General features: G+C 44.8%; 1 protein-coding gene and 1 long non-coding RNA gene across 15 annotated transcripts in view; one reads left to right on the top strand and one right to left on the bottom strand.

The window, feature by feature from the left end:
* SMARCD3 (SWI/SNF related BAF chromatin remodeling complex subunit D3) overlaps positions 1-16,505 on the bottom strand; it is a 110,582-nt gene that overhangs the window by 66,418 nt on the left and 27,659 nt on the right. For 2 of the 14 annotated variants that reach the window (XM_083823253.1, XM_083823258.1), the window contains exon 1: positions 8,713-9,679. The exons of 3 other annotated variants lie outside the window; for them this stretch is intronic. In XM_083823253.1, coding sequence (XP_083679379.1) covers positions 8,713-8,991 — 279 coding nt within the window. In that variant the 5' untranslated portion in view covers positions 8,992-9,679. Of the gene's footprint in view, positions 1-3,405; positions 3,447-3,529; positions 3,612-7,491; positions 8,512-8,712; positions 9,681-16,505 lie in introns of those variants that run through there. 9 more of the 14 variants (XM_083823255.1, XM_083823247.1, XM_083823254.1 and 6 more) reach the window with 9 other exon arrangements.
* LOC310893821 overlaps positions 10,275-16,505 on the top strand; it is a 30,544-nt gene continuing 24,313 nt past the window's right edge. The window contains exon 1 of the long non-coding RNA XR_014579331.1: positions 10,275-16,242. This is a non-coding gene — a long non-coding RNA (uncharacterized lncRNA). The remainder of the gene's footprint in view (positions 16,243-16,505) is intronic.

Genomic DNA, 16,505 nt, shown 5'->3' with positions numbered 1-16,505 from the left:
TGCATACTGGTCCCTAAGAATTCTGCCGATTGCCTGCATTCCTCACTGATTCTGCATCTTTAAACAGTCCATCATTGGCCTAGGCTACATCTTTCCAAAGCTGAGCACACTGTCAGTGCAAAAAGAACGCCACCTCCCCAACGACTACTGCTAAATCTCTTCCACTACCTTCTACTGCACAGCTGCTTAAGCCACACATTTGGCTTTTCTACTTTCTTCCCCTCCTAAACATCCTGTTACATTAGAGGATTGCCTTTTTCCTCTTTTTCTTCGTCATTCTTCAAGCAAACTTGTCATTTCTGATGGAAGAACTGAAACAGCAGTGGAGAGGTGTTCTTCTATATATTTCCACTGCAGACGTTCTTCTCAAGAGACATCAACATCACAGCAGCCAAAATGCTGAAGCAGATGAAAAGAGGGCTCCTGCCTGAACATACCAGGTAGAGGACAATAACCTGGAGAACTGACAGGTACAAAGAAAATAAAGTATTAGGAAAAGCAAAGATACCTACAGGAGGCTTAGAAATGGACTGAACAGAGAGCTTGGAGTTGTTGCAATGCAATGTATCGTTGAGCTGCACCTACACACTTCCCGTTCTAAAAGGCAAAGCTCTATCCATCTTGGCAGCATGTAGGATGATTCTGATTGCAAGCAGTGAACAGCTATGGGCTTCTTGTTAATAAAGAAATTGATACATTTTCAGAAGAACAACAAAAATTACCAACTAATCAAACAGTATATTTTGGGAACTAAAACATGAGCTACCTTGGGTAGACAAGGTTTACAACATAGCATTACAATATCTGCTAATTTCTGGAAGGTATAAACATAAGCAAGAGATCTGTCAGATGCTGTCTTAAAGAACAGGTCACAAGAAGTATATGGAACCACTAAGAAATTTAGCCAAGCTAATATTGCCTGGCGGCAACAGGTTCCTGACTGCACAAATGGTTTCCCAATAGTGAAATAGATTCTTTTAAGTACAAGAAACAAACTTGTAGACATCTTCTCTCCTCTCCTCTAATAACTGCAGGTATGACCTCATATGGCTTCCTGTTTTTAAATGTCTCTAAATCTTTTAAAGACTTAGTAAGCAGAAATATCAGTATTTCCATTCTTACTGCTCATCTACTATATTTACCTTCCTCCATTTCCCCAAAGCACTCATATCCTAGAATCAGGATCCAAGTGTTCCACAGCTGTGACTTCCAAGTTCCACACATTTTGAAAAATGTTCATAACAATCCAAAAATCTTTAACTTGGAAAACACCGCATTTACAAAAGTGTGAACTGTAACTTGAGACAAAGGTCAGCGACCACCTTTCTATTTCAGGCATGTCCATCCAGAACTCTGAACAAGTAGATACCAAACCCCAAACAAAGCACCTGAATGTACACAGTTAGAACTAAACAAAACCAGCCTTTGGAACTGAAACTGACAAAGCCAATACACTAGCTTTGAGTTCCATCAGCTTGCTGGTTTTAGTAGATCTGATCACACCCACTACAGTGATCCAATGTGATATGGAGTGGATTTTGTGGGAAGAACAACTAGGAGAATATGCCTCTTCATTCTGTAAACGAGTTTGGGAGGGTCTTGGGAAGGGAGAGAGAACACAGCTCTGCTACATCATGGCTAGAACCAAGAAAAGACTGATCAGGTCACCACAGAATCACAGAATGGTTTGAACTTAAAGGGACCTCGAAGCCCATCTAGTTCCAACCCCCCGCCATGCACAGACACCTCCCACCAGCCCCGGCTGCCCCCAGCCCCATCCAGCCTGGCCTTGGGCACTGCCAGGGATGGGGCACCCACAGCTCCTCAGGGCAACCTCCCGCAGTGCCTCACTGCTCTCAGCGTGAAGAATTTCTTCCTAACATCCAATCTAAACTACCCTCTTTTAGTTTAAAGCCATTACCCCTGGTCCTATCGGTACACTCCCTGGCAAAGAGTCCCTCCCTCCCCAGCTTTCCTGCAGGTCCACCTCAGATACTGGAAGGCCACTACGAGGCCTCCCCAGAGCCTTCTCTTCTCCAGGCTGAACAACCTCAACTCCCTCAGCCTGTCTTTGTAGGAGAGGTGCTCAAGCCCCTTGATCATCTTTGTGGCCTTCCTCTGGACTCGTTTTAATACCTCCGTGTCTTTCCTGTGCTGGGGGCCCCAGAGCTGAACGCAGGGATCCTGGTGGGGGTCTCATGAGAGCAGAGCAGAGGGGGACAGTCACCTCCCTCGCCCTGCTGGCCACCCCTCTGTCAATGCAGCCCAGGATACTGCTGGCTTCTTGGACTGCAAGTGCACATTGCCAGCCCGTGTAGAGCTTCTTGTCAACCAGCACCCCCAGGTCCTTTTCATCAGGTCTGCTCTCCTCACTGTCTTTCCTTACAAGAATTAGACAACAGCTAGCAGCTGGCAGTATCAGGTATATCTTTATGTAAGATTAACTGCAAAAATTTCCAGACACAGAACACTGTGACTGCTGAAAGTTTATGTGGGTTCAATAAATTATCAGCAAACTAAGTTAGATAAATAAAATCCGCAGAAGTACTAAACATACAGGGCACCTCTGGGTTGGAAAGCTACAAAGCACAGAGTATTTGGACAAAGTATTACTTTTTGCCTTGCTCTGATACTTCCATGAAGCCTTCTGCTACTCCCTAAAGTTGGGGACACCGGGCTAAGTGATCCAGTGAGACCGTTTTCATGTTCCTACAGTGTTTCTTTTTTAAAAAATAAAAGAGCAATTCAAATATCTCACAGATAATTACATCTGTGCACCTGTATTTATCAGCAAATCCAACTTTTCTCAATGAGCAACACAATTTTGTGTAACAAGCCCATTTCACAAAGTCCCGTCAATCTCTATTAAAACTTTAGCTAAAATTAACGCAATTTGCTTTTCTTAATTGTGTGTGAACTTTTCTGCCTTTGTTAGCATGCAACTAGTTCATGGCTATGAAAGGACAAATCTTCTGTTCCTAATAGGCAGCTTGCTTACACTTTTGAATGCTGTACGATGTTTTTACTCCACCAGACTTTTGTAAGTACCATCTCCCAATCACGTTTTTTCACTGTGGTAACATCACTTGAATTCCCCAGGCTGCCCTACACACACCCCAGGCATCTCCTTGCTGAACAAAACGGAAAATACATATGCAGTAAACCAGTGACTTTGTTCCAGAAACTGTTCTCTGAAAATGCCCTAGCACGGAGAGACGTACAGACCACTCTGTATTAGGAAAGTGGAACAAACTGTCCAATGATGACAGTTCATGAGGCTTTCTTCTACCCTTTCTAGTGTTCATACTCTGACAAGATAGTATTTATATCCACGATAATATAAAAATTAGTAAGATATTTTTCATTAATGAAGTTCAATTTTTTCAAACCTAATAAACTCCTCACCTCACTACTTCTGGTAGTGATCTCTACAGACTGATGACTAGCTGAAAGAAAACAGACCACTGTTCAATTTGGGGAAAGTATCTCTAGTTCTTCCCATTATAACAAAACAAATACCATAACATACTGAAATATGAGTCCTTGAGGTCATCCAGTCCTTCCTTGTCTGAATAAAGTGTCACCAGTATCTCCATCACCTCTGACAGAGGTTTACTCCTTTAACCAGTTCCTAAGAGCCTCCAGTGACAGAGATTTCACAACTTTCATAATCAATCTCTATCCTTAGATATTATGACCAAAAATAAATAAATAATGATTTCCTAAAAGGCCTAACCACCCCCAATTTCCCATTCTCTTACTGATGAAGTCTTCACAGGCCTCCCACTATCACTGCTCTCTGAGTTACCCCTCCTTTTGCTTATTTGTCACACAAATGAGCATGGATCCACACGACCAAAATGAAAAAAAATAAATCTTATAAATATGCGCCAACAGATTGGCAATGCCTTCTGTATTACTCTCTGCCCCATTTCTTAATGAAGCAAACATTTTACTTGCTTTTTTAGTAGCAGTGGCTGCTGCTACATACTAGGCAGCCCACAGGAACATCTGAGACTTCTTCCTGCATGGTTATAGTTCATTTATGTATGAGGAGATGCAAAATCTGTTTATGAAATTCACTGCTCATCCCCTTTTCCATAACACCGGTGAATCTATTAAACACTCCATACACATCTTTGGAAAACCAGACCCGTCCTTTAATCTATTTTTAATGCGTAACTAGTATTAGTTTTTACGTAGAAACTATGTAAAAGCACATATTAGCAGAAAATAAATAAATATAAGGACTTATTTTAAGAGCTTCCCAAGCACAGCACAGGGGGCAAAGAATAAGAATAACTAAGGGAAGAAAGCGATTTGAATTGACAAGTATATTGTAAATACAGATACGACTTGATAGTTTAAAAAAGGGACATAGACCTTTATAGGTATATCTTGTGTATAACAGGAAAGAAGATTGGTTTTGGAAGGAAGATAAAGTGGGAACAGAAAAAGAACACAGAAGCAAATTAAAAAGGTCAGAACAACCAGACAAGAAAACGAACTTCACAGCAGCCTCTTGTGGGAAGATGACACCGGCAAGGTCAACAGTACAAGGTACCAAAGAGGAGAAGATTGCTGCAATTGAGTCACAAAAGGACAGACGTCTGGACAAGAGCTTTGACAAGATCTGCACCATGGATCTTCTCAAGGCTATATGTGAACATACTTATTTGAGAAAGAAAGGAAAAAAAAAAAAAGAAAAAAAAGGAGACAAGGATAACATCCAGTGAAGGGATCCAGCCAACAGGGCGGCCTATGATAGGATCTGAAGGATAGAAGAAACTGAGAAGAGGAATGGCCTGCAGAGATTAATATCTTGGTTTTGGTCAACAGAATTTAAAGCAAAAGCTGGACACCCAGAGGGAAAACGTCAAAGAAAGCCTGAAACGTACTACTGGACAGTAGAAAACACATCAAGAAAAAGATAAATCAGCATAAATGTAGTCATTAAAACCGTATATATCCATAAACGTGCTAGAAATAGAGCAGAGAGGAGAAAAAAATGACAAAGTGAGGGATGAAACCTTTGAAAAAATCCCTTTCTCTCTTCCCACAGAAACAATGTGCAGGACACTGATGCCACAGACCAGGAGTTAGAAAATTGTAAAAGCGAATAACTGAAAGAAATCTACCCTTTTTAAAAGAACTGCTAAGCAGAGGTGTAACAAACTATCAAGAATTTAAACAGGATAGAGTATTGCACTTAAGATTTTTAACCATTAAGAGATCTTACATTACAGAGACATCCTATTTGAATGACACAAACAGGGAAGAAGACATCTTCTAAGCTAGCAATATGGAAAAGAACAAAGGCAAGATGAAATGCACAAGAGCAAAGGGCAAAGTGACCTCAGCAAAAGAACATATGTTTCCAGAAAGATCAAATGAATCCAAAATCTAACTGTCCTTAGGAAATACCACAAAATTCTCCTTTCCATTTAAGTATTCACATAGCAGAATTTTTCTCACAACTTTCTACCCCTATTTACATACCCCCACTTTTGCAAAATAATACTAATGCCTTTAATAACAAAATAAATAATTTTATTGAAGATAAAATATAAAATAATTAATTTGAAGAGGAGTTTTTCCCTGAAGTGGGGGCATAATCTGATTCCAAGGAATTCTGGAAAAGTTTGCTATTCATTTTGAATTTTCAATTAATTCATTCAGATGCAGACATACTGTATGTGGTAACCAGACTCTGCAATATGTGAACTCAGGGTAATGGCTGTGATGGCTCATTCTCTTTGGTAGGATACTGGACCTGAAGAGATAAAATGAAGTTAAAACATTTTTTAATCTTTTGTAAGTAATGGAAGACTGACTACCTCAACCTGTTTTGATCAAACTGATCCTGAGATCGGGAAGAAACTAGAGGTGAAGAACAAACACAGAAGCAAAAGCAGAACTAAAGGAGAAGAGGGTCCTAGAAGAGGTGTTTCAGCAAGAGAATAACAGACAAGAATCCCTAGCCTCGCTAAGAGGTAATGAAAAGATGACAAACAAAAGCAGGTATGCAGGGTAATATACGTATACAAGTAAGATGCCACTAGTAGCTAAACACCCACTGCTGACAAGTCTGACTCTTCTAGCATCCAGGTAAATAATGGAAACAAGTTCTACTATATTTATTCTGGTGTAAATTAAAAATTCCCATGCTTAAGAGACTAACGTGCTTCTTTCACACCTACATGGGAAAGAAGCAAATTCACCCAACTAACTCAGCAACTCTTCCTGTTACTGAAGGGAGACCACCGGTGTGCAAATGCCAACAGAAGCCCTGGAAAAGGAAAAATACGCATACGCCTCCCACCTTGCCTACGGTTCTGCCCAACTGTAGTCATCTTAAGAAACTCACATGTCCACAATGAAACCACCACTACAGACCTGCACACCTGCTATTCAATCATTGCTGCCCATCTAGCAATGCAGACTGAACTGCTCCTGTACACTGGTACCACATCTCCTGTTCACTGTTCTCACAAAACCAGAATGCCTCCTAACGGTCCTTAGCCCCGCAGGTCTCACCGTATCCAGGATCTGCAGGACACAAGCTGGATTCAACACATCTGGGGTAAGCCTGAATTATGGAGATAACTTAGAGGCCTGCAGCGAGCTCCCCATATTTCTATGACCTTTGCACAAGACTGTCCAGCTGATGTCTTCAAAAAGGTCTCACAGAAGGTGCTAGAATCCTCAAGAGAAAACACACTATCTCTGTCCAAACAATATCTGCATCCGTTGGGTCTTATTTTTGTTAAATGTATATCAATACAAGAAATCCAAATGCTATAAATGGCGATTGCTTTCAACCATTAGAGAGACATTTAAAGAACATCATTTCCAATGGCAGAAAAACAGGATTAGCATTTCCCCTTAAATGGAGATCGAAGCCTTAATTCTTTAAACAAAAGCAGGACATCTTTTTAAAGACATTAAGTATTCATTTAATAAGCATGGCACCCTGAAATTCTCTCACGGGTGAGTGCCCATAGACTCTTACAGATCTGCGAGCTAATCTCTTCAAGCCCCTGAAAGTCACCTGTTAAGTAGCCAGAGGATACATTAGAGCCCAGACTGAAGACAAGAACCAGAGCGCAGTACCACAAGACTTCGTCAGGCTTGCATCAGAATTGTTTTTCAAAACACAAGTTTGATTACAGAACAAAGTGTCCTACAAGCCCATTTGGGTCAGATCCAGTGCAGATTCTGCACCATGGTCAGGCTCAATAGCATGCCATTCACCAGTCACGGAGAATCAAAGCAAAAATCACAGCACACAACCCCCCAGACACAAGCCTGTATTATCAATGAATCGGTGCATATTCTGGGGGTTTTACAGACCCCGGTGCTCTGCTGGCAAGGCAGTTACCACCGCCCCAAGAGCACACAGCAGGAGCCGATCCAGCCCAGCACAGAGCCTCCAGTTTCCACTCATCCCTCTATTCAGAGCCAGCCAGCTCACTAACTTTCCCGACTCACCACCCCATGGACCAGAAACTCAAAAAGTTTGCTTTTCGTAGCTTTGCGAGCCCCTCCTGTAACTTCGTCTGTAGCCATCAGGGTCTGCTCAGCCTCTCTCACTCTCTCTCTTCCTCTTTCTTTCCCTTTTCTGCCTTTTTCTCCAACTCTCCCCTCTGAGTCCTGCTGGGCTCTCACACTTCTAATAGCGCGGAGTGGGGAGGGGGCCCCTTCAGGGCCTTCCTGACGGCCCACTCGCGCTAAGCCTCAGCTGCTGCATTCCTCCACTGATAAGCCAGAAATAGTTTGTGCTGCCGGGTTCTGTGTGTTTACTCTGCAGGGACAGAAAATCCAGCTTTTTAAACCTCTCTGTCCAAACACCAGAGATAAGCAGGAGGCAAAGTGAAAACACGCCTCAGTTTTTTCGCAGTAGTGCTGCAGCCTCTCCTCCTCAGCGCGAGGGGATGGTAAATTCTGGGGCAAGGGGGAGGGGGCAGCCTCACAGCGACATAAACTCGGTACCTCGCGGAGGGAGTTTTCCCATTAGAAAATGCAGCAGGCGAGCAGTGAGAAACAATGGCTTTCCCTTGCTCCCACTGCTCCTCCCGCGCTGCATTTCCAGGCCTTTTCCCCAGGGACCTGGCAGGCAGCACACAGAAACATTCGCTGGCAGCGTTTCCAGCATGCGAGGCTGAGAACTATCCCCTTCGGACAAGGCAGAAACAGCAGGAGGCAGAGAGCTGGGAACAGAGAAGGACAGCGTGTGAGAACCAAGGGGAAAGAAAGAGTGTGAGAAGAGCGGGAGGCAGGGGGCGGGGGGGCAGCATGGCGACGGCACAGCGCCTGCCTCGCTTCCTCGCTCCCAGCCTCACTGGCGGGGTGGCCGCCCTCAGGATGCTTTGATACAGCTGTGACGGATCCATTAGAGACCCCCAGGTGACTGACAGATGCAGACAAATTATTAACACCACAGCTGCCATAAGACATCAGCAGCTCGCCGCTTATCACACAAAGCCCTGCACAGCAACGCATGTCATCCTGGAACGCTGCTGGGAATGTGGAGCCCACCTGCCACCCGGGGGAACGGGCTGCCTCCATGACCGCTTGCTGCTCCAGTGGCCCTGGACTTGAGCTAGTACGGCACCGGGTGCTGGCGGCACAGCGGCCATTCCGCAAGCAGCAACGCTGGCTCCTTCATCATGGCAGAGCAGGCAGCAGTGGCCTGCGGCACGATCTGCTTACCGACAGCTCCATGTGTGTCTGCAGCTTGCGAGGGGCTGATGTTTCCCAGTCTGCCTGACACAGCAATAGAGGAGATGTTGCCAGGTTACGAGAGGGGTTTATTCTATTCCTCTGCTTGAAATTCTTGTCTAGGGGCTGTGAATTTTCTGGCAAGACTGCAAACAGAGGAGAATCAGATCCGAAACAAATAAATAAATTGCTGCCTTCCACCAGTAATAAAAACAAGCTCAGGAAAGGCACCATATTAGCTAGCAGCAAAGAGCAGATCATGAAGATCATGTGGCCTTTTGAACATGGCGATGAAGACAACAATCTCCACTGCTTTTCAGGGTGACCCCAGCCCAGGCATTGCTGTGTTGGGATACCCACAGGAATTACAGAAATTTCGGGAGAGCGGGTGTTACGTCTCCCCTCCCCCTCCCAGTCCTTCAGAAGCAGTATGCCTCGCAAAGGAGCACAAGCTTATTCAGGACATGAACTAAATGGTTCCTGAGGTTCTGGTTGACTGGAACTGATGGCACTAGTGATCTGGAACCAAACTGTTACGTGTCAGCATGCTTGGCAAGGTGGCACTGGGACTGTGTATTCAAGTTTTTTTTAGACCACAAAAGCTCACAGGTAACACCGGCTCCCATCTTGTGAGCCCTTTCTCAACCTCCCTGCAAGACGACGTGCTTTTTCTTTAAAGTCCACACCAACAGTCGGCTGCTGCACTCGGTAGGGAAGCAGCAGCTTTCCCTGCGCTGGGGCTACTGACCCGAGCCCGTGCAGAGCCCGCTATTCCCATTCCTGGGGAGGAACCCCGTTACCGCGTTATTTCACGAAATGGCACCGTGTAGCTCGAGGCACGTTCAAGTAGCGGTTTGCTCGAGAAGGCTTCAGGCAAACGACTGCGAGAAGCCGTGGGGGCCTGCGAGCCGCAGCGCCGCCCGGCCCCCGCCGCACCCCGCGGCTCGGGCCCCGCGCTCCCGCGCACCACAACGCCCTGCCCGCCCCCCCCCACGAGGCGCCGCGGCGCAGGACGAGGCCGGCGGCCGAGGCCGCCGCCACCCCCCCGCCCCCGGCCGCGGCTGTGGCGGGGCGCGGCTGCCGGCTGCGGCGCGGCGCGCAGTCCCCCCTCGCGTCCCCCCGCGCTCCTCCGCCAGCACCATCGGCACCGAATGGCAACGGCGCGCCCGGCACGGGCAGGGCGTGCGCCAGCCGCGGTCCCGAGCGCGCCGCGGTCGGGCACCGAGCCGAGCCGGGCCGGGCCGGGCCGGGCCGCGCCGCGCCGCCCGCCCAGGGCCGTGCCGAACCCAAGCGGGCCCCGGCCGGGCCGCCCGCAGGCCCCGAGCGCGGCGGCGCGCATGCCCGGCGCGGCTGCCGTGAAGGTCAGCCGTGGCCTAGCGGGGGACGCACGGGCGGAGGCGGCCGGGCGCGCGGGAGGGAGCGGCCTTAACCCCCTCCGCGCCGCGTAGCAGCCGCCGCCGCACCGGCGCCCCGGGACCCGGCGACCGGGAGCGAGAGCGAGCCCGCCCCGGGGCGGCCGGGGCGCGGAGCGAGGTGCGGGGCCGCGTGGCCCGGGGCCGAGCCGGCCCGGCGGGGGGGGGTGGCGACGCTGCTCGCGCCGGGGACGGCTCCGCCGGTCCGCGCCCCCGCTGCGGACGGAGCTCGGGGCCGCGGGGCTCGGCCCCGCTCGGCGGCGGGGAGCCGCCCCCGAGAAGGCGCCGCCGAAGCCGGGCTTCCCGGGCTGCGGGGAGCAGACGGAGCCGAGGCGGGCGCTTCGCGGACACGTTGCGAGCCCCCGGTCCCGCGCTCGCCCTCCGAGGCAGGCGCCGGGCGCGGCCGGCAGCGCTGCGGGACCCCGCGCCCGCTGCACGGGCTCCGGCCCCGGCCCGGTCGTCGCGGCCAGCGCTGCGTAGTCAGGGCGGTTTGCGCTAGGAATGCAGGTTTTAGGGTTTTTTGTTTAATACGTTATACGTAGATATCTAATCATTTAGGATAACAAGGTACAGCTGCTCCCCTCCCCATTAATAACCGGCGCCTCTACCGCACTAGGAAGCACGAGGACCTATGAGGAAGCGTTGCTGAATTTCAGTGGAACACAATAGAATATGTAGTGCGTTCTATCTGGACGTTCTTAGCAGGAATTATAGAAAGAGATTTCTTGAATATCAGATTACAAGGTCAGCCATTTGACAGTTAGGGAATGGCAGAGTCATTGCAACCACAGACCGAACGAGTAAAAGTCCTGAAGGAAAAACCAATTATGTAAGGATAAGACTCAGCTCTTTCTTAGTACTACTGCAGTTCTCAAAGTACTTTAGAAAACAGTATAACTAGGTTGTTGTTTTTTTTTTTCGTTGTCGTTGTTGTTGTTTGTTTTTTAAGGTAGAAACTAAGATACATATGGATGGAATTGCCTTGACCAACATTACCCAGCTAAGAATTAATTATTTCCTGTGTTCTTCCACTCACCGCAATACTGTGAAGGACAATGAGTGTGTAATACCTCTACACAAAAGGAAGAAGCTTACAGTGCAAGAACGGCTTCTCCCAATTTTTCATACAATTTTATTTTAAATCATTTTTTTCTCTTTTCCCCACATTTTCTCATAAAAGCATAGAACACTTTATCTTCAGGTACTCTATCAGGGAGTGTAGTAATAGGACGAGTAATGGCTTTAAACTAAAAGAGGGTAGGTTTAGACTAGATATTTGGAAGAAATAGGGGGTGGTGAGACTGGAACAGATTGCCCAGAGAAGTTGTGGATGTCCCATCCCTGGAAGTGTTCAAGGCCACATTGGATGGAGCATTGAGCAACCTGGTCTAATGGAAGGTATGGCCCATGGGACTATGCCCAGGGGGGTTGGAACTAGATGATCTTTAAGGTCTCTTCCAACCCAAACCATACTGTGATTCTATGAAAACAACTGTGTTCTAAAAAAAGTGCATGGTTCAACCCCAGTATCATTCTCTTCCCCAGCTGCTACGGCTATCCTGGCAGCTCCCAGCCATTTGTGGTGTACATGACAGTGGCACAGGACTGACTCTGCAGTGCTTGTGTAGTGCCTTTACTACTTCTTGGAGGCTGAGCATGCTGTGGGGACCTCCTTCCATCCCTCCATTGCTCTCTCCAACCTCACTTTGTACTATATTCCTAACACATTTCATTTCAAGGAAAGCCTGACATTCTTCCTCCTTACTTGAGGTTTAGGAGGCTACCTTTTCTCCCACAAATTTGCTTTTTTTCCTACTTCTATGCTAGTATTAAAGCTTTTAAAATTGTTAAACTACGCTGGTCAGGCTACAAAAGATAAGGTACAAGTTGGTTTGGGATATGTTTGCAGCTGCTTTCATTTTTTTTTAATCTACATACAGATCATTAAAGAAGTACATGAAAATAATATTTGCTACAGAGGGGCATGGTTTGCTACGTGGTTTGCTACAAAGGGGCATACAGTTTTCACTTAAGTCAACAAGGCTCAGAAAGTTAAAGTATTCTCAACAGTTTTGCAATTTATGCAATATGGCGTAGAAAATGTACTGAGAAACAGACAGAAAGTGTCCCTAGATTGAGGCTCTGCTTATTCTAAAGAAATGACAATATGTACTTGAGTTCAGAATTATTTAGTATTCTCGTTAACAATACAGATAATGAACTAGAGAACATGCTTATTAAATTTCCTAGCAACATACAGTTTGGAGGGGTTTGAGGTATGCTGTGAGAGAGGATCAAAAAATCCTGAGAAGCTGGTGACATGGTTTGAAAGAATGGGATAAATTCAGTCAGAAACGGCACAAGCTTCCACATCAAGATAGGAATCAACAACTACATAAACAGAGGAAGGAGAACAACTGACTAGTTTTTTCAGAAAAAAATGTCTGGTGGTATAACATCATAAGTTGAATGTGAATTAACAGTACTACGCTGACACAAAGAGACAAAAAAAAAAGCCAGAAGAATAGTAACAGTGAATGCTGCCCCACTTGTCTCATCCCCTTGGTGGCAATATAAGCAGTGACAATGGGTTCTAGATTCATATTCTTCTTCTCCACATTTTGTCTGTATTCTTCCCCATCCCTCTTCCTCCTCTGCAGGGCACAAACGGTCACAGCTCAAGATTTCCCTAAGGCTGCAAAATGAAATTTTTCAAATATTGCTGAGAAACCCTTCCGAAGTAATTCTTCTGCCATCTGAATTGTTGTCTCAACCAGACTATTCTTTGCAATTTGGGGCTCCGTGTGTCAAAGAAAATCTGTGTGGGAGAAATCAAGATGGTTCAGGGGAGAACACTAAGTGTGACAAGAACTGTAAAGCCTAAGGAGGGAAAGAGAAAATTATAGCCAAAAGGCTGCTTCAAATTGAAAACGAGCTACTCTCCATATCCATAGTACAAGAACTAATGGATTGAAATTTTCCCCAGGATGATATAGATTAGATATTAAGGGAGAGTACAGCAGGAAAGGTACAGATGTTTCATAGAATCACAGAATAGTTTGGGTTGGAAGAGACCTAAAGATCATCTAGTTCCAACCCCCCCGGGCATGGTCCCATGGGTAGGGAGACCTTCCACTAGAGCAGGTTGCTCAAAGCTCCATCCAGCCCGGCCTTGAACACTTCAGGGATGGGAATCTCCATCACTGAAGGTCTTTAGGAACAGGTTAGAAAAGCATCTGCTCAGAGTGATGTAGCTGGTGTTGATTCTAACTTGGGTCAGGACAAATAACTAACTCCCAAAGGTCCCTTTTGCCCTATTTGCCTCCATGAACTGTATGGAATTTCACAGGACAAAGATACGGCTTTTCTCTAGCCGGAATGATTTTTCTTGGCAGACTTTGCAGATCTGCTGCAAACAAGCTTAAGCTGATCAAAAAGGGTCTCTTAATTTTTTTCTATTTTGGAAAAAGAATACATATCTGATTGCTACAACAATATAGGAATAAGGAATTTGCATATGCAAATTGCTGCCAGTTCCCCTTTGAAACTTACCAAGTATCATAGAGCTTTTATACTCTAGCCTTTTACATTCTCCTTGATTCATGTATCTTCAACTACTATTTTACATAACTGTCTCATAGACATACCCTTTTAAATTAGATCTTTCTACTAACCATTTTTTCAAATCTATCTGGAATGAAGAAATACTATAAGCGATTTGTAGCATGCATAAAGAAAGAAGATTTGAAATAAAGGCAATAAAGAATAAATAAAGGCAAAGAAAAGTGTTGTCTCCAGAGAGAGATGTTCCAAATATTCTGCAGAGATAGACATAATTAAAAACTTATGTCCTGACTACTTTAAAAGCAATCACAGGCAACAGCAGGGACACCAAAAGATGGAGGAAAAGATATGTAATACTATAGGATGCAAATATCAACTATACTTTCATTTTACTCAACCCTGCACAGTCCTGTGACCTCACAGTAAGCTACTTAGCCCCGCTGTGCCTCTGCCTTCACTTTTCCATCCTCCCAAAACACATTTTCCACAGCTTGTCCAGTGACATCTGTGCCTGATTTTTCACGTCCTCTTAGCAGAGAAGCAAAGTGGTACAGGCAGTCCACGCTAATCCTTTCATTTTCAAGCCAAGGGCCAAAGCAGAGCTGCAAAGTATTATACATTAGTAGGAAGACTTTGGTTCTGGAAGGAGAATAGAGAGGAGACTGTTGGGGGTATGGATTTCTGTTTTTCAAAAGTGGACAAAACAAAGGAATCCTTGGGAATCAGAGAAAAAGACCAGCCAACAGCCCCCCTACACGCATACATCTACTGCCCCCTAGACCAAAAAGGGGTAGTTGATAGTTGATCAACTTCGTGATAGTTGATCAGAATGATCAGTTTGGAGTATGTTTGGTAGCAGCATCATGAAGAACTCACCTGCCATCACTAATGGACAGAACACAGACGGGGGAACCACTGGGTCAAAAAGTCTAGCACTGTATAATCAATAGCAGCCATGTAGTATATAATCTTTTCAGACATGAAGCTGTCACATTGTACTTTAAGGCTTGGTATCCCTATAGGACATCTGCTAAAAAATTTCTTTGAATTACCTTTAAGTACATCTAGCTATTCTCATTTGTTCTTCTACCAACTTTGTCCCTAGCGGTTCTTTATGTCTAATGTTTATGTTTTGAAGCATTTACAGACAGCAGTCATACCCACACTCAGCCATCCTTTTGCTAGGTTAAACAAGTGAAACTCATATTTGGTCTCTTCAAATAAAAATGCCAATTTCTCATTGTTCCATTGGGTTTTTCTCTGTCAGCCCCAGTTAACCTGTCAAGAACATGGATAAACAGGACTGTAATCTGAAAGGCCAGGTACTGGTATGGTATTAGTACTTCTCTCACCAGCAGAACACTCAGTCAAACTTTCCTAGGTTCCCAGCTACCTTCCACTATATTATTGATGGTAATAACCCCAAATTCTCCTGCAAGTGGGCTCATACACTAGGCTTTTTCTCCTCCTTAATTACCTGTCATTAGGTAAGCCTCCAGCTTACAGTGCCGATTCCTGTTACAAGTCCCTGAGAGCATGACTATGCACTGTACTGTCATCAGAGGCTGGAACTAGATGATCGTTAAGGTCCCTTCAAACCCAAACCATTTTATGATTCTGTGATTCAGAGTTTGTCTGATTTCATCTAGAAATACGATTTCATCATATTGAACATCCAGTTCAATATGATAACTTACTCTCTTCTAATTCAATGATACCTGTCTAATTTGCATCATCAACAAATTTCATTATTACACTTCCTGTTTTTTGTGCCATAGGCATTAGCGAAAATATCAATTAGCATCAATCCCAAGGTAAATCCTGAAAAAACTACAGTCTGTGTTCTGTGTCATCTTTCCTCACCTGCCTTGCAATTCTTCCGTTATTATCTGTTTTCTGAATCCGAACTAAATTTTTAGATAGCACTGCATCAAAGGCTTCGCTGAAGTCTAGATAAATAAGACATATACTGTTTCCTTTGCTTAGAAAATTAGCTGAGAAAACTATTAGGTTAGTAAACGTTCACTGTTTTTTTTATCCTATCTAGCATTTATATCCTCCTCATTCTCAGTTATTTTCCCTTTCAAAATTTATCCTTGAGCCTCATATGAACTTAGGATCACACTAATGGAACTGTCTGGAGTACACTTGCCCTTCTGTAATATAGGAAAACCAACAGGATTTCCTATTTCTGTATCAGGAAAAAAGATTTTTTGAAAGCCCATTCTGATTAACATTAATTATGATACAATTACATCTTGGTCTCAGTGAAAATCATTTGAAAAGTATCTATAGTTTGAGCAAATCAATAATAAGTAAATACTGACTGAAGGATGTATTAATAAACAAAGCTATATAAGACGTGAGAAACGGTCTCAGAAAAAGCACTAGGAGAGTGGAGAAAGCACATAACCAAAGAAGGAAAACAGAGCAGTCTTGGCATAGACCAGCTAATAAATTCACCTCTCATTTCAACTAAACTAGTAGAACAATTATTAAGTGAATAAAACCACAACAGACTTAGAGCACAATGGAACTGAAAGTGGTAAGTAATATTGTTGATTACATATATATAAAAAAAAAATGCATTGCCAGACAAGGCCCAAGTGTCTTTTTAAATGATTTTATTTGGCAGAGTAATTACAACAATTACAGATTACCCCCAAGAAAAGTCAATGTTAATCTCAAACGGTACATAATTACAGCAAACATCAATGACTTTGGAAAATGGCAGCCAGTGGTAAAATGGCAAATGTAACTTAAATGTAATGTAGTAGAACATATGTCTGAAATTCTTAACATGAACAT

The sequence above is a fragment of the Anser anser genome, assembly GCF_964211835.1.
Source record: "Anser anser genome assembly, chromosome: 2".
In the NCBI taxonomy this organism is placed as follows: Eukaryota; Metazoa; Chordata; class Aves; order Anseriformes; family Anatidae; genus Anser; species Anser anser.
This window is presented reverse-complemented; position numbering and strand designations above follow the sequence as displayed.